The sequence below is a fragment of the Narcine bancroftii genome, chromosome 5, assembly GCF_036971445.1.
Source record: "Narcine bancroftii isolate sNarBan1 chromosome 5, sNarBan1.hap1, whole genome shotgun sequence".
Lineage (NCBI taxonomy): Eukaryota > Metazoa > Chordata > Chondrichthyes > Torpediniformes > Narcinidae > Narcine > Narcine bancroftii.
The window spans coordinates 198,297,853-198,323,413 of NC_091473.1; the positions used below are offsets into that span (position 1 = coordinate 198,297,853).

Sequence of the window (25,561 nt, forward strand, 5' to 3'; positions counted from 1 at the left end):
GTGCCAACCGCTCAGTCCAAGATTCCGCCCTGCTCCAGCTCCCTCAACAGCCCCTAAGGCTAGAGCTGGATGAGGTTCCCACCCTGGATGAGACATATAAGGCAATCGAACAACTGAAAAGTGGCAAAGCAGCAGGTATGGATGGAATCCCCCCCTAGAAGTCTGGAAGGCGGGCGGCAAAACTCTGCATGCCAAACTGCATGAGTTTTTCAAGCTTTGTTGGGACCAAGGTAAACTGCTTCAGGATCTTCGTGATGCCACCATCATCACCCTGTACAAAAACAAAGGCGAGAAATCAGACTGCTCAAACTACAGGGGAATCACGTTGCTCTCCATTGCAGGCAAAATCTTCGCTAGGATTCTACTAAATAGAATAATACCTAGTGTCGCCGAGAATATTCTCCCAGAATCACAGTGCGGCTTTCGCGCAAACAGAGGAACTACTGACATGGTCTTTGCCCTCAGACAGCTCCAAGAAAAGTGCAGAGAACAAAACAAAGGACTCTACATCACCTTTGTTGACCTCACCAAAGCCTTCGACACCGTGAGCAGGAAAGGGCTTTGGCAAATACTAGAGCGCATCGGATGTCCCCCAAAGTTCCTCAACATGATTATCCAACTGCACGAAAACCAACAAGGTCGGGTCAGATACAGCAATGAGCTCTCTGAACCCTTCTCCATTAACAATGGCGTGAAGCAAGGCTGTGTTCTCGCACCAACCCTCTTTTCAATCTTCTTCAGCATGATGCTGAACCAAGCCATGAAAGACCCCAACAATGAAGACGCTGTTTACATCAGGTACCGCACGGATGGCAGTCTCTTCAATCTGAGGCGCCTGCAAGCTCACACCAAGACACAAGAGAAACTTGTCCGTGAACTACTCTTTGCAGACGATGCCGCTTTAGTTGCCCATTCAGAGCCAGCTCTTCAGCGCTTGACGTCCTGCTTTGCGGAAACTGCCAAAATGTTTGGCCTGGAAGTCAGCCTGAAGAAAACTGAGGTCCTCCATCAGCCAGCTCCCCACCATGACTACCAGCCCCCCCACATCTCCATCGGGCACACAAAACTCAAAACGGTCAACCAGTTTACCTATCTCGGCTGCACCATTTCATCAGATGCAAGGATCGACAATGAGATAGACAACAGACTCGCCAAGGCAAATAGCGCCTTTGGAAGACTACACAAAAGAGTCTGGAAAAACAACCAACTGAAAAACCTCACAAAGATAAGCGTATACAGAGCCGTTGTCATACCCACACTCCTGTTCGGCTCCGAATCATGGGTCCTCTACCGGCACCACCTACGGCTCCTAGAACGCTTCCACCAGCGTTGTCTCCGCTCCATCCTCAACATCCATTGGAGCGCTTACATCCCTAACGTCGAAGTACTCGAGATGGCAGAGGTCGACAGCATCGAGTCCACGCTGCTGAAGATCCAGCTGCGCTGGATGGGTCACGTCTCCAGAATGGAGGACCATTGCCTTCCCAAGATCGTGTTATATGGCGAGCTCTCCACTGGCCACCGTGACAGAGGTGCACCAAAGAAAAGGTACAAGGACTGCCTAAAGAAATCTCTTGGTGGCTGCCACATTGACCACCGCCAGTGGGCTGATAACGCCTCAAACCGTGCATCTTGGCGCCTCACAGTTTGGCGGGCAGCAACCTCCTTTGAAGAAGACCGCAGAGCCCGCCTCACTGACAAAAGGCAAAGGAGGAAAAACCCAACCCCAACCAACCAATTTTCCCCTGCAACCGCTGCAATCATGTCTGCCTGTCCCGCATCGGACTTGTCAGCCACAAACGAGCCTGCAGCTGACGTGGACTTTTTACCCCCTCCATAAATCTTCTTCCGCGAAGCCAAGCCAAAGAATTATTGCTGTTTTGCATGAATCTGGTATGCTTTGTGTTTTATCAATCTGGTTGATTACTTCCAGGAGGGGAGGAATTAATGAGTCTTTAAATATTTTATAGCATTCTATTGGGAATCCGTCCTCTCCTGGTGTTTTATTGTTCGGTAGTTTTTTTAATATCTCCTGTAATTCTTCTATTTCAAATGGCTTTATTAATTTATTTTGCTCCTCTGTTTGTAATTTCGGTAGTTCAATTTTAGTTAGAAATTCATCTATTTTGTCTTCTTTCCCTTCGTTTTCAGTTTGATATAGTTGCTCGTAGAATTCCCTGAAGTTTTCATTGATCTCCGTTGGATTATATGTGATTTGTTTGTCTTTTTTCCTTAATGCCAATACCATTCTTTTAGTTTGTTCTGCCTTAAGCTGCCACGCTAGAATTTTGTGCGTTTTTTCTCCTAGTTCATAATATTTCTGTTTTGTCTTCATTATGTTCTTCTCCACCTTATATGTTTGTAGTGTTTCATATTTTATTTTTTTATCTGCTAATTCTCTTCTTTTAGTTGTATCTTCCTTTATTACTAATTCTTTTTCTATATTTGTTATTTCCCTTTCCAACTGTTCTGTTTCCCAATTGTAGTCCTTCTTCATCTTAGTTACATAACTTATTATTTGCCCTCTGATGAACGCTTTCATTGCGTCCCATAGTATCAACTTATCTTTCACTGATTCCGTATTTATTTCAAAGTACATTTTAATTTGTCATTCAATTAATTCTCTAAAATCCTGTTTTTTAAGTAGCATGGAGTTTTATCTCCATTCTTGGTGGGATGTCCTCTAGCTCTATTGCCAATAACAGGGGTGATTGGTCCAATAATAGTCTAGCTTTATATTCCGTTTTCCTAACTCTCCCTTGAATGTGGGCTGATAACAGGAATAGGTCTATCCTTGAGTATGTTTTGTGTCTACCCGAATAATATGAATATTCCTTTTCCTTTGGGTGTTGTTTCCTCCATATATCCAAAAGTTGCATTTCTTGCATCGATTTAATTATAAATTTAGTTACTTTGTTCTTTCTGTTAATTTTTTTCCCCAGTTTTATCCATGTTTGATTCCAAATTAAGGTTAAAATCCCCTCCTATTAGTATGTTCCCTTGTGTTTCTGCTATCTTCAAAAAGATATCTTGCATAAATTTTTGATCTTCTTCATTAGGTGAATATACATTGAGTAAATTCCAAAATTTTTAATATATCTGACATTTTGTCATTACATATCTTCCTGTTGGATCTATTATTTCCTCTTCTATTTTGATTGGTACATTTTTATTGATTAATATAGCTACTCCTCTGGCTTTTGAATTATACGATGCTGCTGTTACATGTCCTATCCAATCTCTCTTTAATTTCTTGTGTTCCACTTCAGTTATATGTGTTTCTTGTACGAATGCTATATCAATTTTTTCTTTTTTCAGTAAATTTAACAGTTTCTTCCTTTTGATTTGGTTATGTATTCCATTAATATTTAAAATCATATAGTTCAACATAGTCATTTCATACTTTGTTTATCTTTCCTTTCCGTTTCCTCATCACCACCTTTCCTTCTTATCCATTTCTGCTTTCTTTTTTTGAACACATTATAAGACAACATTTCTAAAACAAAATATTTCCACTATTCTCATATCTAAAATTCCTTTAACCCCAATAGTCTCTCTCCTTTCTGAGTTGCCCTTTGTCCCTTGTCGGGCAACCACATCTCCCCTCTCCATTTGGATTTGCGAATCCGCTCGCAAGCGTCAACTGATTTCGCAGTGACTGTAATTCTTCCCCACCCAGCCCCCCCCAGAAAAGATTTTAATCTTCATATATAACAAAGGTCACTCTCTTAATTCCCTCCTTACTTCCTTTCTTCCCTTTCTTTCCCTTCTTAGCTCTTACCTATACTCTATTTTTTATATATACATATATGTATTATATATATATATATATATATAATACCGCAGAGCCCACCTCACTGACAAAAGGCAAAGGAGGAAAAACCCAACACCCAACCCCAACCAACCAATTTTCCCTTGCAACCGCTGCAATCGTGTCTGCCTGTCCCGCATCGGACTGGTCAGCCACAAACGAGCCTGCAGCTGACGTGGACTTTTTACCCCCTCCATAAATCTTCGTCCGCGAAGCCAAGCCAAAGAAGATATATATATATATAAATATATAATACATATACGCATACATATAATTTGTTGTCATTTTTGTTCTTGTTACATCTCTTCATCTCTCTGTCTGTTTTGTAGTTAACATAACATAACAATTACAGCACGGAAACAGGCCATTAGGCCCTTCTAGTCCGCACCGAACCAAACACCCCTTTCTAATCCCACCTCCCTGCACAATGCCCATAACCCTCCATCTTCTTCTCATCCATATACCTGTCCAACCTTTTCTTAAATAATACAATTGACTCCGCCGCCACTATTTCTCCCGGAAGATCATTCCACACATCATTCTTTACTCTCTGAGTAAAGAAGTTCCCCCTCATGTTACCTCTAAACCTCTGCCCCTTAATTCTTAACTCATGTCCTCTTGTTTTAAACTTTCCTCCTCTTAACGGAAATAGTCTATCCACATCCATTCTGTCTATCCCTTTCATAATCTTAAATACTTCTATCAAATCCCCTCTCAACCTTCTACGCTCCAAAGAATAAAGACCCAATCTGTCCAATCTCTCCCCATACTCCAGATGCTTAAACCCAGGCAACATTCTGGTAAACCTTCTCTGCACTCTCTCCACTCTGTTTATATCCTTCCTATAATTAGGCGACCAGAACTGCACACAGAACTCCAAATTAGGCCGCACCAACGTCTTATACAATCTCAACATCACCCCCCAACTCCTATATTCCATGCAATGATTGATAAAGGCCAGCATACTAAAAGCCTTCTTCACCACCCTATTCACGTGAGTTTCTACCTTCAGGGAACGATGTACCGTCACTCCTAAATCTTTCTGCTCTTCTGTATTCCTCAATGCTCTCCCATTTACGACATATGTCCTATTCTGATTCTTCTTACCAAAATGAAGCACCTCACACTTATCAGCATTAAATTCCATCTGCCATTTTTCAGCCCACTTTTCTAAGCAGCCCAAATCCCTCTGCAATCCTTGAAAACCTTCTTCATTATCCACTATTCCACCTATCTTAGTATCGTCTGCATATTTACTAATCCAATTCACCACCCCATCATCTAGATCATTAATGTATATAACGAACAACAATGGGCCCAATACAGATCCTTGAGGCACACCACTGGTCACCGGCCTCCAACCTGACAGACAATTATCCACTACCACTCTCTGGCCTCTCCCTTTCAGCCAATGTTCAATCCATTTGACTATCTCAAAATTTATACCTAAAGACTGCACCTTCCTAACTAACCTTCCATGTGGTACCTTATCGAAGGCCTTACTGAAGTCCATATAGACAACATCCACTGCGCTACCCTCATCCACATTCCTAGTCACCTCTTCAAAAAATTCAATCAGATTGGTCAAACATGACCTTCCTCCCACAAATCCATGTTGAGTGCTCCTGATCAGACCCTGTCTATCCAGATGTTTATAAGTACTATCTCTAAGAATTTTCTCCATTAATTTACCTACCACAGATGTCAAACTTACAGGCCGATAGTTGCCAGGCTTCCTCCTTGAACCCTTTTTAAATAACGGAACCACATGCGCAATGCGCCAATCCTCCGGCACTATCCCCATATCTAATGACATTTGAAAAATTACCGCCAGAGCCTCTGCTATTTCCTCCTTCACTTCTCTCAATGTCCTGGGGAAGATCCCGTCTGGTCCCGGAGACTTATCCACCTTTATATTCTTCAAAAGCCTTAAAACTACACCTTTTGTAATCTCTATATTTCCCATATTTACCCAATTTGCTTTTTTTTATCCCACATCTCCCAATATCCTTCTCCTTAGTGAATACCGAAGAAAAGAAACTGTTCAATATCTCCCCCATTTCTCTAGGTTCCACACACAGTTTTCCACTCTGATTTTCTAAGGGACCAATTTTGTCTCTAGCTTTCCTCTTACCATTAACATATTTGTAGAACTCTTTTGGATTAGTTTTCACCCTGCTTGCCATAGTTTTCTCGTACCTTCTTTTAGCTTTCCTAATTCCTCTCTTAAGATTCCTCTTACATTCAATGTATCTTTCAAACATCTCCTTAACTCCATGCTTCTTATATCTAATGTACGCCTCCCTTTTTCTTCGAATCAAGTTTCCAATATTCCTTGAAAACTACGGCTCTCTCAAACCTTTTGCCCCTCCTTTTAACCTAACAGGAACATAAAGCTTTTGCACTCTCAAAATCTGATCTTTAAAAGACTTCCATCTCTCTACTACATCCTGCCCATAAAACAAATTGTCCCAATGCACACCCTGCAAGTCCTTTCGCATCTCCTCAAATCTAGCTTTTCCCCAATCAAAAACCTCAATCCTTGTTCTGCAAATTTTCGTGCTTCTTCCGGATCCGAGAATAGTTTGCTTTGCTGCCCCGGAATAACTATTTTAAGTCCCGCTGGATATTTTAACATAAATTTATAACCTTTTTCCATAGGGTAATTTTTGCTGCATTGAACTCCTTCCTCTTCTTCAGGAGTTCAAAACTTATATCTAGATAGAAAAAAATTTTTGACCCTTGTATTCCAGTGGTTTTTTGTCTTCACTTATTTTTTTCATTGCTTTCTCCAATATATTTTCTCTTGTTGTATATCTTAGGAATTTTATTAGAATGGATCTTGGTTTTTGTTGTGGTTGTGGTTTAGGGGCTAATGTTCTGTGTGCCCTTTCTATTTCCATTTCTTTCTGTTATTCTGGTCTTCCTAGGACCCTGGGGATCCATTCTTTTATAAATTCTTTAATATTTTTGCCTTCTTCATCTTCCTTAAGGCCCACTATCTTTATATTGTTTCTTCTATTATAATTTTCCATTATATCTATCTTCTGAGCTAACAGCTCCTGTGTTTCTTTAACTTTTTTATCAGATTCTTCTAATTTCTTTTTTAAGTCATCTACTTCCATTTCTATGGCTGTTTCTCGTTCTTCCACCTTGTCTACTCTTTTTCCTATATCTGACATGATCACCTCTAATCTATTCACATTTTCTTCTGTACTTTTTATTCTTCTTTTTATTTCACTGAATTCTTGTGACTGCCATTCTTTTACTGTTTCCATATATTCTTTAAAAAATATATATATCCATGTACTTGCCCTTCCCTTCATCTTCCATTTCTCTGTGTTCTTCTTCCTCTTCTTCTGGGTCCACTCCAGGATCTGTGTCCTTTACCTCTGTCTCTTCTGGTTTTCTTGTTGGTTTGTTTGTTTTATTTTGTTGGGTATTTTTGGTCTTCTTATTTTTATTAAAAGTGTCTTGGTGTTGGTCTTTTTCCTCTGGGTTGGTCATCTGTTGTTTCTTTGATTTCTTATTTTTATTCTCTTCCTTCTTGTTCTCGTTATTTTCTATGTTTTCCTGTTGAGAGTCTTGCTGTTGTGTTGTAGTTGTCTGTTTCAGCTGTGGAGATTTACTCCTCAGCTGGTCCCCCCTCCCATCAGTGTTATTTTTGTCTTGCGCATCGCTCATGCGCGGTTGCGCACTTTTGTTTGGCTCCATGAGCCATTTTTGTAGTCCCGAGCTCGGGGTTTCCACTGACCTCAGGGAGCGGGCTTCTCTCTCCACAGCGGGCCTCACCTTCGCCTTCACCTTCCTCCTTCGACGACCTTCCTTCTTCTTTTCTTCCCGTTGTTTTTCGTTTTTCTTTCTTCGCTGCCATTTTCTCCACACTTTCACTTTCTTGTGGTTTCTATGTTTGTGCCTTTGTTTTTTCTCTATTTTTTAAAATTTTCTGGAGAGGGCTGGAGTTCCCCTACCGGCCCCTACTCCATCACGTGACTCCTCCTTATGTTTATTAATTTGAAGGGATATGGGCATCCTGGGCTGAGGCAGCGTTTACTTGCCCATCCCTAATTTGCTCTTGAGATAGTGCCTTCCTGAACCACGGCAGTCCTTGAAGTGTGGGTTCATCCAGAATGCCAAAAGAGTGGTGATGCCTTTGCATCTGGGGAAGCAGAGGGCATCAGAAAATGGGGAGACCACCCCCGTTTGAGAGTGAGAAACAGAGGAGAGGACTCTACAAGATGGTGACCACTGTGAGGGGCTCTGAGGCACACACAGGCAGCAGGCTGTTGGTGACTTGAGGTAAGGAGCCCGTGCAGGAGACTGTGCTCAAGGACTTCACACTGAGCCAAGGATTGCTGGGGGATTGACTGAAGGTGGTATCAAAACTGGCATGGTCGATGGTGCTGAAGGCTTCCTGATCACGCTGGAAGTCTGGATCTGGAGGTTGAGTCACTGATGGTTTGGACTGAAGGCTATGTGACTGCAGAGGCTGCAGGAGCACTGGAGGCGAATCCACGGATACCCAGAGACTTGGGGGTGGGGGGGAACTCTCTTTTGCTTCTCTTTCTCTGACTGTAAGGGGCAATTTCTGCTAATGGCGAATGTATGCTTTACGACAGACTAAAATGAATGTTGTTTAATATTACACTTGTTTTATAACATCGCAATAAAGGAATCTTGAAACCAACTTTCTTTGCCTCTCGCTCCAACCCTTGAACCAAATCATCCTTGCCTCGCAACTGAGTAGTTTACTCCATTTACTCTCCCTGACCACCCTGTTCTGTGTCCATAACTACGCTCGCTGCTGTGCCTTCTCACCCTCGGCAGTGACAAATAACAATGTGAAGCCTGGGAGCAAAGATCTCCATGGGGCAGGGATGCTGTGACCACTTAATTACACACATGGCAAATCCAGCCTCCTTGGCCAGTGATTGTGGTAGCCTTATAAGATAGAACATAACAAAGTACAAGCCCTTTGGCCCACAGTGTTGTGCCTACCTGCACAACAATAGAAACCATCCCTACCTCACACCCATAATCCTCTATTTTTCTTGAATCCTCGAGCCTGTTTAAGTCTTTAAATGTCCCTAATGTTCCAGCCTCCACTACCTCCCCTGGCAATGCATTCCAGGCATTTTAAAAAAGATTTGCCCGTGACATTTCCTTTGATATTTGCTCCTGTTGTCCTGGGAAAAAGGTGCTGTTGTCTGCCTTAGCTATGCCTCTCATAGACCTCTATTGTCACCTCTCATCCTCTACTCCGAAGAGAAAAGCCCCAGCTCTGTTCATCTTGCCTCATAAGACACATTCTCCATTCCAGGCAACATGCTGGTAAATCTCCTCTGCATCCTCTCTAAACCTTCCACATCCTGTAAAATGAGGTGTCCAGAACTGAACCCAATATTTCCATGTGTGGTCTAACCAGTTTTATCGAGCTGCAACGCTACTTGACTTTTGAACTCATTCCCTTGACTAATGAAGCCCAGCATCCCATAGGCCTTCTTCACTACCCTATCAACTTGTGTGCCAACCTTGGGAGATGTATGGATTTGGAACCCAAGATCCCTCTGTTCTTCCACACTGTTAAGAATCCTGCATTAACCATGTACTCCACCTTCAAGTTCATCCTTCCAAAATGCATCATTTCATACTTAATCAGAATGAACTCCATCTACTTCTTTTCCATCTCTGCATCCCGCCTATATCCTGTTCCAACATATCCTGTTCCTTCCATACTATCCACAATATCTCCAATGTGCATTGAGCTCTTGATAGATACTTGTTTAAAATAAACTCCTTCTTGGAAAGGTCTTACGAGTTTTGAGCTCAAATTTATAATTGATGCCCTTGATTATCAGAAGATGACATCTTTTATGCTAAAAACACAACCCTGGAGAATTTCAGCTGGTCAAACTGTGTACTTTATATCGTAAATACATAACCAATGTTTCGATCTTGAGTACACAATAATACCTTGATGAAGGGCTTCGGCCCGAAACATTGGTTATGTATCTTTATTTTTGCTATATAAAATACACGGTTTGATCTGTTGAGTTTCTCCAGCATTTTGCACAAATTGGGATTGTACTCGCTTGAGTTTAGAAGATTGAGAGGGGATCTCATAGAGACATATAAAATTCTGGCAGGACTGGACAGAGTGGATGCAGATGGGATGTTTCCAATGATGGGAAAATCCAGAACCCGGGGCCATGGTTTGAGGATAAAAGGCAAACCATTTAGGACCGAGGTGAGGAGGAATTTCTTTACCCAGTGGGTGGTGAATCTGTGGAATTCATTGCCACAGAGGGCAGTAGAGGCAGGTTCATTAAATATATTTAAGAGGGAATTAGATATATTTCTTCAGTAGAAGGTTATTAAAGGTTACGGAGAGAAGGCGGGGACGGGGTACTGAACTTTAAGATCAGCCATGATCTCGTTGAATGGCGGAGCAGGCTCGAAGGATCGAATGACCTACTCCTGCTCCTATCTTCTATGTTTCTATATTACATTTTTACTTCAATCACAGTGTCTGCAGACTTGCGTTTTTTTACTAATGTTCATTACAATTGCTTTCCTCTGTTCTCTGTACTGTGGTACTTTTCTCCATAACCTACACCATTTGTTTATTGTAATCTTTCTCCCTGCACTATTGCCTTATTAAATTTAAAAAAAAATATTTGCAACATGTTAGGAGCTGATTCTGGCCATTTAGACCCGTGCCACCCAATTACACTTAAATAATCCACCAACCCTGTACGTTTTGGAGGGTGGGAGGAAACTGGAGTTCCCAGGGCAAACCCACAGGGAGAGCATACAAACTCTCAGACAGCGCCAGATTCGAACCCAGGTCGCTTATTGACTTGTGTGTTATTATTGCTCTCCCCGTGGTATCAATTGACTTGTCTGAATATCGAACAAAACAGTACGTGAAACAAACAGTTCAATTGTTCCTCTTGAAAATCGCAGTGTATGTGAGCTGGTTCATTTGTTTCATGGTGCCTGCTTCTGTAACCTCGCTCAATCTAGTCCTTGGACTCCAGTTGAAGGTGCCAAAGTTGCGTGGTGATTCAAATATGAAGCCACCCCTTGCGGTCTCGCATTTTCAACTTGTGGATTATGATGGGGGGAAGCCCCCATCCATTTTATGGCCTGGTCAGCTGACCACCCTCTGGCCTCATTGCCAGGGCCACCTGGCTACTTTTGCCTTGGGCACCAACCACCCTGGAGCCTTGTTACCAATAAAATCAATTAGTTTTCACCATTTTCCAGTTTCCTGAGCTCATTCATCTCTTTTCCACCCCTTAGGTTTGCAAAGGTGCTCAGCAGCATGAGGAGGTCTGTTTGGGACTTTTAACCATGATTCTGGTGGAGCCTTCACAGGCGCAAAGAGTGAGTAATTTCTGATTTAAGTTACTTCCCATTCAGCTGAATGAAATGTTCTGGCATGTGATGAAAACCTAGAGAACAATCTACAGATTTATAGAGCATAGAACATTACAGTACAGGCCCCCAATGTTGTGCCAACCTTTATATTCCGACCAAAAAAAAAAGTACTAAACCCTTCCTACCCCGTAACCCTCTATTTTACTTTCATCCATATGTTTGTCTGAAGAGTCTCTTAAGCCCTTCTAGAGTTCAGCCTCCAACACCACATCTCTTTGGGTAAAAAAAACACACCCCTGATGTCTCCCCTAAACTTCTCTCCCTTCACTTTGTTGAGATGTCCTCTGGTGTTTTCTACTCCTGCCTCCTTCACTCCAAAGAGAAAAGTCCCAGTTCTGCTAACCCTGCCTCATAAGACTTATTTTCCGATCAAGGCAACATCCTGATAAATCTCCTCTGCCCCCTCTCCGTAGCTTCCGCATCCTTCTTTATAATGAGGTGTCGGGAACTGAACACAATATTCAAGTGTGGTCTTACCCCTGATTTGTGGATTTGCAACATGATCTCTTGGCTCTTGAACTCAATCCTCCTGTTAATGAAGCCCAGCATCCCATGGGCCTTCTTAACTATTCTATCAACCTGTCACATCATTTCCACTGTCAGCTTCAAAATATTGACCCACAAGTGTCAGTGTTGAGGCCACTTCTTTTTAAGTTTCATGATTTGGATGATGGAATAAATGGTTTTGTGACCAAGTTTGCAGACGATATGAAGGTAGGTGGAGGAGCAGATCATGTAGAGGAAAATATGGAGGCTGCAGTAGGACTTGGACAGATTAAGAGAACAGGTAGAGAAATGGCAAATGAAATATAATGTCAGAAAGTGTCCAGTCATGCACTTCAGGTGAAGAAAAATAAAAGGGCAGACTATTTTTTAAATGGGGAGAAAATTGTAAAGGGACCTGGGAGTCCTTGTGCAGGATAGCCTGCAGGTTGAGACGATGGTGAGGAATAGAATATGAGAGCAGGGACGTGATGTTGAGGCTTTATAAGGCATTAGTGAGACATCACTTGGAGTATTGTGGGCAGTTTTAGGCTCCTCATTTAAGAAAGGATGTGCTGACATTGAAGAGGGTTCAGAGGAGGTTCACAGCCTGGATAATTATAAGGATATATAAGAAGTGTTTTATGGCTCTTGGCCTGTACTCGTTGGAATTTAGGAGAATGGGGGTGGGGGGGTGGTGGGATCTAATTGAAAGACGGAGACAGAGTTGGTGTAGAAAGGTTGTTTCACATGGTGGGAGAGTTGAGGACGAGGGCACAACTTCAGGATTGAAGGGCATCCGCTTAGAACAGAAATGCGTAGGAATTTCTTCAACCAAAGGGTGGTGAATCTGTGGAATTTGTTGCCACAGGTAGTTGTGGAGGCCGGATTAATGAGTGAATTTAAGACAAGAGATTGATAGGTTCTTGATTGGCCAGGGCATCAAAGGCTTTATGGGATGGGTCTGGAGAAGAGGTTTGTGCAGTGATGCCTGGGCTTGAGGGGTTAAACTATGTGGGCGGATTGCTTTGAATATAGAGGGTGAAAATCTCGAGATATGCTGTATGCAAGAGTAACAATCCGAGTCTCAACGTGGACAAGGAGAAGGAGATGATTGTGGATGACCACCCTCCCCGACACATCAACAACTCTGTCGTGGAGAGCACAGAGTTTCTTGTTCACTCAACCAGTGTTCTATCGTGGAAACTCAACATCGCCTCACTTGTCGGGAAGAAGTAATAGCGACTGCACTTCCTGAGAAAGCTGAAGCAGGAAAGGCTACTGGCCACCATTAGGCCAACCTTCTCCAGAAGCTCTACTGAGAGCATACTGGCTGGCTGCATCACAGTTGGTGCAGAGAAATGGATTGTTGATCAGTCCACAGGACTAGGAGTGGTAGAGAGGATCACTGGAATCTCTGTTCTCACCACCTCCCCCTCCCCCCCCCCCCACCAACATCGACATCATGTACTGAGATTGTCATCTGAAGAGTGCGCGCAAAATCATTGACGACCTCCTCCACCCTGCACATAACATCTTTCAGCTCCCGTTGGGGTACCAAGCTGAGGAACAGCTTCTTCCCACGGGCAGTGAGAATGCTGAACGACCAAAGGAACTGCTCCCACTGACCCTCTGAGACTCTCAAATTCATGAATCAAGGAGTATTTATTTATTTTTATATATGTATATTGTCTGAATGTGTGTTTATGTCTGGTTGTGTGTCTGCGTGTTTTGCACTGAGGACTGGAGAACGCTGCTTCGTCGGCTTGGACTATGCAATTAAATGACAATAAACGACTTGAAACAATGAACTAATTGGGAGATTGGTGTAGAAGGTTGTCCCAGGGCCTAAACAAAGTTCAGGTTGGGCATGGTGAGGTTGAGGAATAAGCAAGTCAAGCTTGGTGGAAGGGCAGTACAGATTTATCAGATTGATGCTGAATTCCAGGAGTTCATTTAAGAATGAGGGAAATGGAGACACGTGCTCCTCCGCCAGATTCTACTGCCCAGTCCAACTACCGATGGCTCCGTACAGGCCTTAAACCACTGTTAAAGGAACCAGCAGTCGTTTATTTTAAAATCCTGCAACAGAGAGATCTGGGCTCAAGATGGTGGCTCCTTGGTCGGCAGCGACTTCGAGGGCTTGCAGACTGCGGGGGAGCAGAGGACTGGTGCAAGGTACCAGAAAATGGGGAGATCATTCCCCCCTACCTTTTGAGAGGGATGCATAGGAGACAACCTTACAGGATGATGACCATGGTGGCGAACCAGAGAGGGACTCTGTGGAAGAACACACAGGTAGCAGGCTATTGGTAACTCGAGGCGAGGATCCCACTCAGGCTGCAGGGTCCTGCCGTCTGCGGTCAGAGGACTCACACCAGGCTGTGGACTGCTAGTGTCCAGGTTGAGACAGGCTGAAATGGGTACCAGGTATTAGAACAGGGATGCGAGAAGGTGCCAAGGGCTCTGAAGGCTTCCTGATCATGTTGAAGGTCTGGATCTGGAGCTCGGGTTGTTGATGGTTTGGACTGAAGTTTGTGCGGCTGCGGGAGTGCTGGAGGTGAATCCACAGACACTCGGTGACTCTGGAAGAACTCTGTTTTGCTTCTCTTTTTCTGGTTGTGAAAGGCGCCAAGCAATTTCTGATGATAGCAAATCTTTGTCTGCTGACTGGTCAATTTCATGTAATATTACATCTGTTTTATTACATGACAATAACTTTTTAGAAATTTTATTTTAAATTTAGACATTTAGCACGGTAACAGGCCCTGTCGGCCCACAAACCAAATTACACAATATTGACCTACACCCCTGATACATTTTGATCAATGGGAGGAAACCGGAGCCTAGGGGAAACCCACACAGACACGTGGAGAACGTACAAACTCCTTACAGACAGCGCGGGATTTGAAAGCCGATCCCATTTGCTGGTGCTGTAACAGCGTTCCACTAATTGATGCACCAATTAAAGGAATCTGTAATCTTGGAGAGATCATGACCAGCTAGGGTATTATTCCCTGAAGTTTAAACGGTTAAGGGATCATTTGATTCAAGTCTTCGATATATTAATCCTGCTGTAAAGATACAGAAAATGTTGCAATTAGCAAGTTGTGTGGCATCCAGGGAGCCAGAGCAGGTTTTCGTGTCAATGACTGAACAAGGATGTTGCTGGGACCTCAGGAACTGAGTTACAGGGAAAGGTTAAGCAGGTTATGACTTTATTCCCTTGTGTGTCAAGGAGGGGAGATTTAATCGTGGCACCTGTACAAGCAGTCCCCAGATTACAAACGAGATCCGTTCCCAAGTCTGTCTTTTTTTTATTTTTCACACTGTGAACCATATCAACCAAAATATATACAAACGTTTCTCATAAAATATACACAGTGGCATTTTCTCCCTTTTTTCCCCCCTACCCTCCCTCCCCCCTCCCCACCCCCTCCAAAACCAATAAATATTCAACATATACAATACAATAAAACCATTAAACAATGTCATCACACAATGAAAAATAAACAAGAAAAATGTATCATCTACTTTTACACATTGAATCAAGTCATTTTGTCTTCTTATCATTTTAGGGGGTGGAGGTCCAAGGCAAGCTCTCTCTGTTATGTTCCATGTACGGTTCCCAAATTTGTTCAAATAATGTGACTTTATTCTTTAAATTATATGTTACTTTTTCCAATGGAATACATTTATTCATTTCCATGTACCATTGCTGTATTCTCAGGCTCTCTTCCATTTTCCAAGTTGACATTTTTTTGCTACTGCTAAGGCTGTCATAATAAATCATTTTTGCACTTTATCCAATTTGAGGCCTAATTCCTTACTTCTTATGTTACTTAGAAGAAAGATCTCTGGATTTTTTGGTATGTTATTTTTTGTGATTTTATTTAATATCTGATTTAGATCTTCCCAAAATGTTTTCACTTTCTCACATGCCCAAGTTGCATGTACTGTTGTTCCTATTTCCTTCTTACAGCGAAAACATCTCTCTGATAATGTTGGATCCCATTTTTTTTTAACTTTTGGGGCGTGATAATCTGTGTAACCTGTGTAACCAATTATATTGTATCATATGTAACCTTGTGTTTATTGTATTCTTCATAGTTCCAGAACATAATTTTTCCCATGTTTCATTTTTTTATCTTTATGTTTAAATCCCTGTCGCACGTTTGTTTATGTTTGTAGCTTATTTCATTATTTTCCTTATCTTGCAGCTTAATGTACATGTTCGTTATAAATCTTTTAATTATCATTGTGTCTGTAATCACATATTCAAAGCTGCTTCCTTCTGGTAATCTCAGTTTGTTTCCCAATTTATCCTTTAAATAAGCTTTCAATTGATGATGTGCAAACATTGTACCATGAGTTATTCCATATTTGTACTTCAACTGTTCGAATGTTAATAAATTATTTCCCAAAAAACAATTTTTCTATTCTTTTGATTCCTTTTCTCTCCCATTCTCTAAAGGAAAAGTTGTCTATTGTAAAAGGGATTAATGGGTTTTGTGTCAATAACAATTTTGGTATTTGGTCATTCGTTTTTTTTCCTTTCTAAGTGGATCTTCTTCAATATGTTAAGTAAACGATGCAGTACTGGTGAGCTTTTATATTGCACCAGCTTTTCATCCCACTTATAAAGTAATTTCTCCCCTATTTTATCAAGTTCTATCTTAGTCCAGTCTGGTTTTTCTCTTGTCTGGTAAAAATCTGATAAATACCTTTATTGTGCGGCTCTATAATAATTTTTAAAGTTTGGTAACTGCAAACCACCTTGGTTATACCTCTCTGTTAATTTATCTAACACTACCCTGGTTTCCCCCCTTTCCACAACAATTTCCTTATTATTCTCTTGTAGTTCATTAAAGAACTTCTCAAGGGAATTGGCAATGATTGAAATAAGTATTTTATATTTGGGAAAACATTCACTTTAATGCAGTTTACCCTCCCTATCAACATTAGCGGTAATTCTTTCCAATGTTCTAAGTCTTCCTGCAATTTCTTTATTAGTGGCTGATAATTTAGTTTGTACAAGTGGCTTAAGTTATTATCTAACCTGATACCAAGGTATCGGATTGCTTGTGTTTGCCATTTAAATGGGATTCTTTTTTAAATTCTGTTTAATCCGTGTTGCTCATTGGCATCACTTCACTTTTATTTGCGTTGATCTTGTACCCTGATATTTCTCCATACTCCTTCAATTTCTTTTTTTTTTCAAACTTTATTTAAAAGATAGCAGAAACATAGCATACACTATAAAAATAGTCAAAGAAAATTTTTCATTAATACCCATCTCTTCCCCCATCCTTACACCCTTAAATTAAGGGGAGCAAAAAAATATTGATTATATATTTATTTTAAAAATTATAAATGTTAACATTTCAAAGTATATCTAAATGCATATATTTCAAATACGGAGACCACTTACTAACAAAAGAAGAAGAATTATCATGTAAAGTATAAATAATTTTTTCCATAACAACACATACTTTCAATTCATTATGCCAACGAGCTATATTAATCTCAGTATCATCTTTCCAAGTATTAGCAACACATTTACGTGCTACTGATAATACCAAACGTACAATTTGAAGTTTATCCAATCCCATTCCTTTTAATGAATATAAATTTCCCAACAAGTAAATCTATCTAACGATAGTATAAAATTATATAATTTCTCCAAAACTACTTTAATTCCTTGCCAAAATTATTGAACTTACAGCATGTAAAAAAGTTCCAATACATGAACCACATCTAAAACAAGAATCCGAATTACTAAACGCATATTTTTTTAAAACTTTTCCAGGGTCAAATAGAATTGATGTAAAAAATTTAATTAACCATTCCATATTGGACATTAGTCAATTTAATTACATTGTCTTGACACATATTCACCCAATCTTCTTCAGGAAAAATAAATACTAAATCACTCTCCCATTTAAGTTTAGCTTTCTTCCAATCTGATTTATCCATACTATCTTGTAACAAATTATACATAACTGAAATATAACCCTTTTTCGGTATAGAGGAAATCAAAGATTCAAATCTCGACAAAGTAGGTAAAATCATCTCCCTACCATAATTATCTTTTATCAAAGCCCGAAGTTGATAAATCACAAACAAAGAATTTACAGAGAATCAAATCTTTCTCTCAATTGGTTAAAAGAAAGAAATTGTCCCTCTTCAAAACAATCTTGTATTGTCTTTATATCCTTAGAATCCCAAATCTTTAAATGATTGTTAAACATTGAAAAAGGAATAAGCTGATTATTATACAATGGAGTTAAAATAGATAATTTATATTTCGACCCTAACACCCTATTTTTTTTAACCAAATCTTTAATAAATGTTTCAATATCGGCATATCCTATTGCTGTAACAAATTTGAATTCCAACGAAATATAAATTAATGTATTTCAACCCGAGGAATACACGCCATCTCCACTTTAGCCCAGCTAGGAGGCTGATCTAAATCCATCAATCTACTATTGAACTTCAACTGGGCCGCTTCATAATAATTTTGAAAACGTGGTAGTTGTAGTCCACCCACGTTAGTCTATGCAATGCCATTCGAGCTCATCTACTTTCCATAAAAACTCTCACACTGCTTTATTCAAATCTTGAAAAAAACCCTTAGAAAGTAAACAAGGTAGTGACTAGAATAAATATTGAATTCAAGGAAAAATATTCAATTTATTACAATTAACTGGAACAATCAAAGTTAATGGAAGATCTTTCCACTTAATCAAATCTGCTTTAATTCATCTTAATATAGGTACATAATTTAATTGATATAATGATTGATAATTCATATCCATAAACTCACCTAAATATTTAATTTTACTTGTCCACCTTAATTTTGTAATTGTTTTAAATTCAGAATAATCTCCCACTCCAACTGGTAAAATTTCACTTTTATTCCAATTAACTTTATATCCACTGACCTCAGGGAGGTCAACAAACAACTCTTGCAGTTCTTTCAATGACCGTTCCGGTTCCGTCAAGTATACCAACATGTCATCCGCAAATAAGTTAATTTTATATTCTTCATTATTAATCCTCATCCCTCTAATTTCTTCATTTTGTCTAATAGCCTGAGCTAATGGTTCAATAACCAATGCAAATAAGGCCGGTGGTGACAATTGGCAGCCCTGTCAAGTTGAACAAGTCAATTTAAATGGTAAAGAAATCTGTCCATTTGTTACCACCCTAGCAGTCGGGTTCGTATATAAAACCTTAACCCAACCAATAAAAAAAGGGCCGAATTTAAATTTCTCTAACACTTTAAATTAAAAATCCCACTCAACCCTATCAAAAGCTTTTTCTGCATCTAATGCAACCATTAGGATGGTTAGGTTGCTTTCGATATGCATTGACCAAAGTAATTAATCAAAATATATTGTCTGATGCATTTCTATTCTTAATAAAACCTGTTTGATCAATATATACCAATTTAGGCAAATATTTAGCAAGCCTATTAGCTAATATTTTTGCTATAATTTTATAATCCACATTTAATAAAGAAATAGGTTTATACGAAGACACTTTTAATGGATCACTATTTTTTTTTGGAATGACAATTATTAAAGCACTAGAACATGATTCTGGTAACTTCTGATCTTCAGTAACTTGATTCAACACCTTTCCAAATTCATTAGACAAATCATCATAAAAAAGTTTATAAAATTGCACAGGGAATCCATCATCCCTTGGGGACTTTCCATTAGGCATTTCCTGAATAGCTTCCTTAATTTCAAAATCCGTAAATGGAGATTCCAATTCCCGAACATCTAATACTGGTAACTTTAATTTAGATAAGTAAGAATCAATAGAACCATTATCCTGTTTCCCCCTCAGAAGTATATAATTTTTGATAAAATGAATAAAACTGGTCATTGATTTCCTGAGGCTTATGTTATTATTGAATTCTTCTTAACAGCATTAATAGTCCGAGACACCTGTTCAGCTTTCAATTGCTAAGCAAGTACCATATGAGCTCTTTCCCCCAACTCATAGTAACGTTGTTTAGATCCATTAATTAAGCACTCAAACTGATAAGTTTGTAAAGTATTATAACGCAATTTCAATCTCTCTAATGCAACTTTTTTTATCTTCTGTTACACCTTTCTGAAAATCTTTCTCTAACTCAGCAATCTTATTTTCTAACTCTAAACTTTCTGCCATATATTGTTTCTTAACTTTCGTAGAATAACTAATGATCTGCCTTCTCAAATAAGCTTTTAAAGTGTCCCATATTACAAAATGACTATCCACAGAATTAACATTTTCAGTCAAAGATAAAGAAATCTGCTCTTTAATAAAAGTAGCAAACTCTGGTTTCTTCAATAACATTACATTAAACCTCCATCTAAACAATGAACGTACTACCTCCGAACTTACACAAGAAAAAAGTAATAGTGAATGATCTGATATAACTCTACTTTTATATTCAGCTCGTAATACTCTACCTTGTAAATGTGCTGATACCAAAAATAAATCAATTCTAGAAAACTAATCATGTCTCGAAGAATAAAAAGAAAAATCTTTCTCTGTAGGGTTAACTTTTATCCAAATATCCACCAAATTTAAAGCTTTCATTAACGCATTAATTTGTGTTGCCATCTTTGATTTCCTTATACTTTTTGGATTTCTATCCAATAAAGGGTCGAGAACATAATTAAAATCACCACCAACTAAAACATTTTCATTAGCTTGAGTTAACAATAAAAAAGCTTCTGAAATAAACAGCTCATCTTCTATATTAGGGGTAAAAAGATTCAACAAAGTCCATGATTCAGCAAAAATTTTACAATTCACTCTTAATACTCTACCAGCGTACCCCTCTGAAGATTTCAATTCAAAAGGTAAATTTTTATGAATCAAAATCGCTACTCCTCTTGCCTTAGAATTAAAAGAAAAAGGAAAAACATGACCAACAAAATCCCTTTTCAATTTCAAATGTTCTTTCTCAGTCAAGTGTGTTTCTTGTAAAAAAGCAATATCATTTTCATTTTTTTTAATGTAAGCCAATATTCTCTCTCTTAATTGGATTATTTAACCCCTCCCTGTACATTAAAAGTTGCAAAATTCAATTGAGACATCTTATTTAACTACTAATATATTTACACACTATAAAATAATGCTCCCCTCTATAATTCTTCCAAAAAAAGAAAAATCCCCTCAAAAGAGAAAAAAAACAAAATAAATGCTAAAAAAACCACCCAAAGGTAGTAATACTCCCAAAAAACTGGGTGTGGTAAACCCACTAGTGGCAGATGACTGTCAAAGTGTTCAGTGTCATCCACACCCCCCCCCTCCCAAGCCAGATACATATTAATTATTTAATCAAACACAATCGAATATAGTCCATATATTCTGCCCAATGATTCCAAGCCCAACGACTGTTCCGGGTCTTCAACATCAAAAAGACTTTGTGTCATCTCTTCTTTCTTTCCATACTTTCCATTCCCATGTCCATTTCCATTTCTGTTTTTTCTCCTCTTAGGAGATAACAGAGGAGAAGATGATCCATTTCTTCGCAATTGCAGCAAAGAATTGGCAAAAACCAAAGAAAGCATCAAGATCATTCTAAAAAAATTGAGATTGAAAATTTCCATAGAAAACCTTCACAATCGCAGGACAACGAAAAGCAAACTTGTAACCTTTTCGCCACAAAACGTCTTTAGCCGTATTAAATTCTTGTCGTCTTCTAATAACCCCTTGACTCAAATCAGCATAATGTTGAACCATTAATGGAGATAGATTCTGTCTTGCGTTCTGCATTGCCATACGTAAAATCATTTTATGATCTTGACATTTTAAACAACGAATCAAGACTGCTCTCGGTGCTAGTCCTGGAAGTGGTCTTCTTCTCAGAGCTCTATGAGCCCTATCCAATTCCAAACCTTCAGGGAAAAGCTCTTTACCCAGCACCTCTGGGATCCAGTGCTTAAAGCTGTTTCAATTTTCTTAAAATTATCTTGCACAGTGTCTACTGATTTTATACATTTATTAATATCACTTTTAACTACAGTCTTTTCCTGTTTCACAGTTGACATTTCATCACACAAAGTATTCATTTTCATTTTCATCTCCATAAATCCTTGAGTTATTTGAGTTGATATGTTTTGACATATTATGTATTTGCTGTATTTGACCAGCAATCCCTTCCAAAACAGTGAACATTGAATCCAGTCCAGATTCCATTTTCACTTTTTGAGATTCACATTCTTTAACTGCAAGCTTCTCCTCCTGGACGAATTCCAATAAGGTAAGTTCCTCTTCTTCCTCAGTCATCACAGGTCCTTTGACTGAACGGCTGCGTTCTGGACACCCGACGCTGGCACCCCGACCTCTTTGGGATGCCTGCGTTCATGCTCCCCCACAACACCGATTTTTTTTTTTCCCAACAGCTCCCGGGCCCGCAATGCCACACGCAGGCCAAGCAAGGCCATCATACGCGCAGAGGCGTCTTCTGACGCTACCCTGCGCGCCACCCGGCTGCCCAGCAAGGTTGTGGGTTAGCGCGTCCCCTTATCGGCCGTGCCACCCGTGCGCACAGCTTCACGTGAACGCGGGTTGGCAACGGCCAAACTCACCGATATGCCGGCGCCATCTTACGGATGCAGGATCGGCGTCGGAGTCAAACTCGAATGGGCTGGAGTCCTCTGAGGCTTGGAGACTCTCAACAACGACTCCGTGGATTCAGCTATGCAGGTAGGCCTCAATTCTTCCGCACTTTTATATGGTAGTTTTTCTGAAGCTGAGGTTTAAACCTTTTCACATAGATGCCATCATAAAGAATTGTTATTTAAATAACTATAAATCTTATTTTTAATCACTTTTATACTATTGAAAAACCCGATATTTAATGATTCAGCTGGGGAGATGTGGAGCACATGTCTTCCTTCTACGCCATCTTGCCACGCCCCCACTCCTTCAATTTCTTATGTAATTCTTTTACTGATACCTCTGGTTCTGTTAGGTGTACTATGATGTCATCTGCCAATAAGCTGATTTTATACTCCTCCTTTATTTTTATCCCTTTTTTATTTTCTGTTCTTATCAGTTCTGCCAATGGTTCTATTGCTAAGGCGAAGAATGAGGGGGATAATGGATATCCCTGTCTAGTTGACCTACTTAATTTAAATTGGCTCGATACATATCCATTTACTGTTACCTTCACCAATGGTCCATTATACAATGCTTTAATCCAATTAAAATAATTTTCTGGTAGATTGAACCTCTGAAATACTTTAAATAAATAGTTCTGTTCTACTCTGTCAAAGGTTTTTTCCTGCGTCTAAAGCAACAGCCACTGTTGGCTTCTTATTTCCTTGAACTGCTTGAATTAGATTAATAAGTTTTACAGACATTATCTGTTGTTCGTCTTTTCTTAATAAATCCAGTTTGATCTTGTTTTACTATTTTTGGTACACAATCGGTCAATCTGTTTGCTAATAATTTTGCTATTATCTTATAATCTGAATTAAGTAGAGATATTGGTCTATATGAAGCTGGTGTTAGTGGATCCTTCCCATCTTTGGTATTACTGTAATTATTGCTGTCTTACATGAATCTGGCAAGTTTTGTATTTCTTCTATCTGGTTCATTACTTCCAGGAGAGGAGAAAAGAGGCAAAGGAGGAAAAACCCAACACCCAACCCCAACCAACTAATTTTCCCTTGCAACCGCTGCAATCGTGTCTGCCTGTCCCGCATCGGACTTGTCAGCCACAAACGAGCCTGCAGCTGACGTGGACTTTTTACCCCCTCCATAAATCTTCGTCCGCGAAGCCAAGCCAAAGAAAAAATGTTTTATAGAATTCTATTGGGAATTCATCCTCTCCAGGCGTTTTATTGTTCAGCAGGTTTTTTAATATATCCTGTATTTCCTCTATTTCAAATGGTTTTATCAGTTTTGTTTTGTTCCTCTTCTTGCAATTTCGGTAGTTCAATTTTAGCTAAAAACTCTTTATTTTATCATCTTTACCCTCGTTCTCAGTTTGATACAATTGTTCATAAAATTTCTTAAAGTTCTCATTAATCTCCATTGGATTATACGTAATTTGTTTGTCCTTTTTCCTTGATGCCAATACAGTTCTTTTAGCTTGTTCTGTTTTAAGTTGCCAGGCTAATATTTTGTGTTTTTTCTCCCAGTTCGAAATACTTTTGCTTTATTTTCATTATGTTCTTCTCCACCTTGTACGTTTGTAATGTTTCGTATTTTATTTTTTTGTCCGCCAATTCTCTCTTTTTCGTTATATCATCCCTTTTTACTAATTCCTTTTCTGTACTTACTATCTCCCTTTCCAACTGCTCTATTTCCCGTTTGTAATCCTTTCTCATCTTAGTTACATAACTTATTATCTGCCCCCTAATGAAGGCTTTCATTGCGTCCCATAATATAAATTTGTCTTTCACTAATTCTGTGTTGATTTCAAAATATGTTTTAATTTGGCGTTCAATAAACTCTCTAAATTCCTGCCTTTTAAGTAGCATGGAGTTTAACCTCCATCTATATGTTCTTGGTGGGATGTCCTCCAGTTCTATTACTAATAACAGGGGTGAATGATCAGATAGTAATCTAGCTTTATACTTAGTTTTTCTAACTCTCCCTTGAATATGGGCTGACAATAAAAACATATCAATCCTTGAGTATGTTTTATGCCTACTCGAATAATATGAGTATTCCTTCTCTCTTGGGTGCTGTCTCCTCCATAAATCCATAAGTTTCATTTCCTGCATTGATTTAACCATAAATTTGGCCACTTTATTCTTTTTGCTTGTCTTTTGTCTAGTTTTATCCAACATATATCTGAGGAAGAAAAAAAATTAGTGGATATCATCGTTAATGAATGAAGATCTACTAGGACCAATGCTTGAAGAGGGCGCACAAAATCAGTGAACCGGTGCGGACTCGAAAGGCCAACATGGCCTGTTTCCGCTCCGTAAATGGTTATATGGTTGTATGGTTATATTAGATCCAAATTAAGGTTAAAATCCCCTCTTATCAATATATTTCCTTGTGTATCTACAATCTTCAAAAAAATATCCTGCTTAAACTTTTGATCCTCCTCATTAGGCGCATATATATTGAAAATTCCAAAATTCTAAATATATCTGACACTTCATCATTACATACCTCCCTGCTGGTTCTATTATTTCCTCCTCTATTTTGCTTGTACATTTTTATTAATTAATATAGCTACACCTCTAGCTTTTGAATTATATGATGCTGCCTCTACCCAGTCTTTCTTTAATTTGTTATGTTCCGCTTTAGTTAGATGCATTTTCTGCACCAGTGCTATATCTATTTTCTTTTTTTCAGTAAATTTAATAGCCTCTTCCTTTTAGTTTAGTTATGTATTCCATTAATGTTTATAGTCATATAGTTCAACATGGCCATCGCATATCCTGTTTACACCTCATTTCCACTTTTCCCCATTTTCATCTCTCATTTTTTTTTCCCCTTTTTAAACTTAATGTATGACAACACATTTAAAACATAAAATACTTCAAAAACTCCCATATCCAATATTCCCTTAGCCCCAAATGTCCCCCTCACCTCTCTGAGTTGCACCTTATCTCTTGCCGGGCAACCACAACTCCCCTTTCCATTTGGATTGCGATCTTGTTCGCAAATGTCAACTAATTTCACAGTGACGGTTATTCTCTCCACCACGCACCCCCCCCCCAACACCCCCCAGAAAACACTTTTTTTTTACACGTATAACAAAGCTCTCCCTTTTTTTCCCCCTTGCTTCCTTCCTTCCTTCTCTTTTCCCTCTTTACATGTACATTGGTTTTACATCTTTATATA

The 25,561-nt window shown here is 39.3% G+C and overlaps 1 protein-coding gene across 6 annotated transcripts in view; it reads left to right on the forward strand.

The window, feature by feature from the left end:
* Positions 1–25,561, forward strand: part of ints3 (integrator complex subunit 3) — a 147,670-nt gene that overhangs the window by 12,009 nt on the left and 110,100 nt on the right. For 3 of the 6 annotated variants that reach the window (XM_069940619.1, XM_069940624.1, XM_069940620.1), the window contains one exon: positions 11,117–11,200. In XM_069940619.1, the coding sequence (XP_069796720.1) occupies positions 11,117–11,200 (84 nt within the window). Of the gene's footprint in view, positions 1–11,116; positions 11,201–22,232; positions 22,457–24,539; positions 24,651–25,561 lie in introns of those variants that run through there. The other 3 variants (XM_069940622.1, XM_069940623.1, XM_069940621.1) reach the window with 2 other exon arrangements.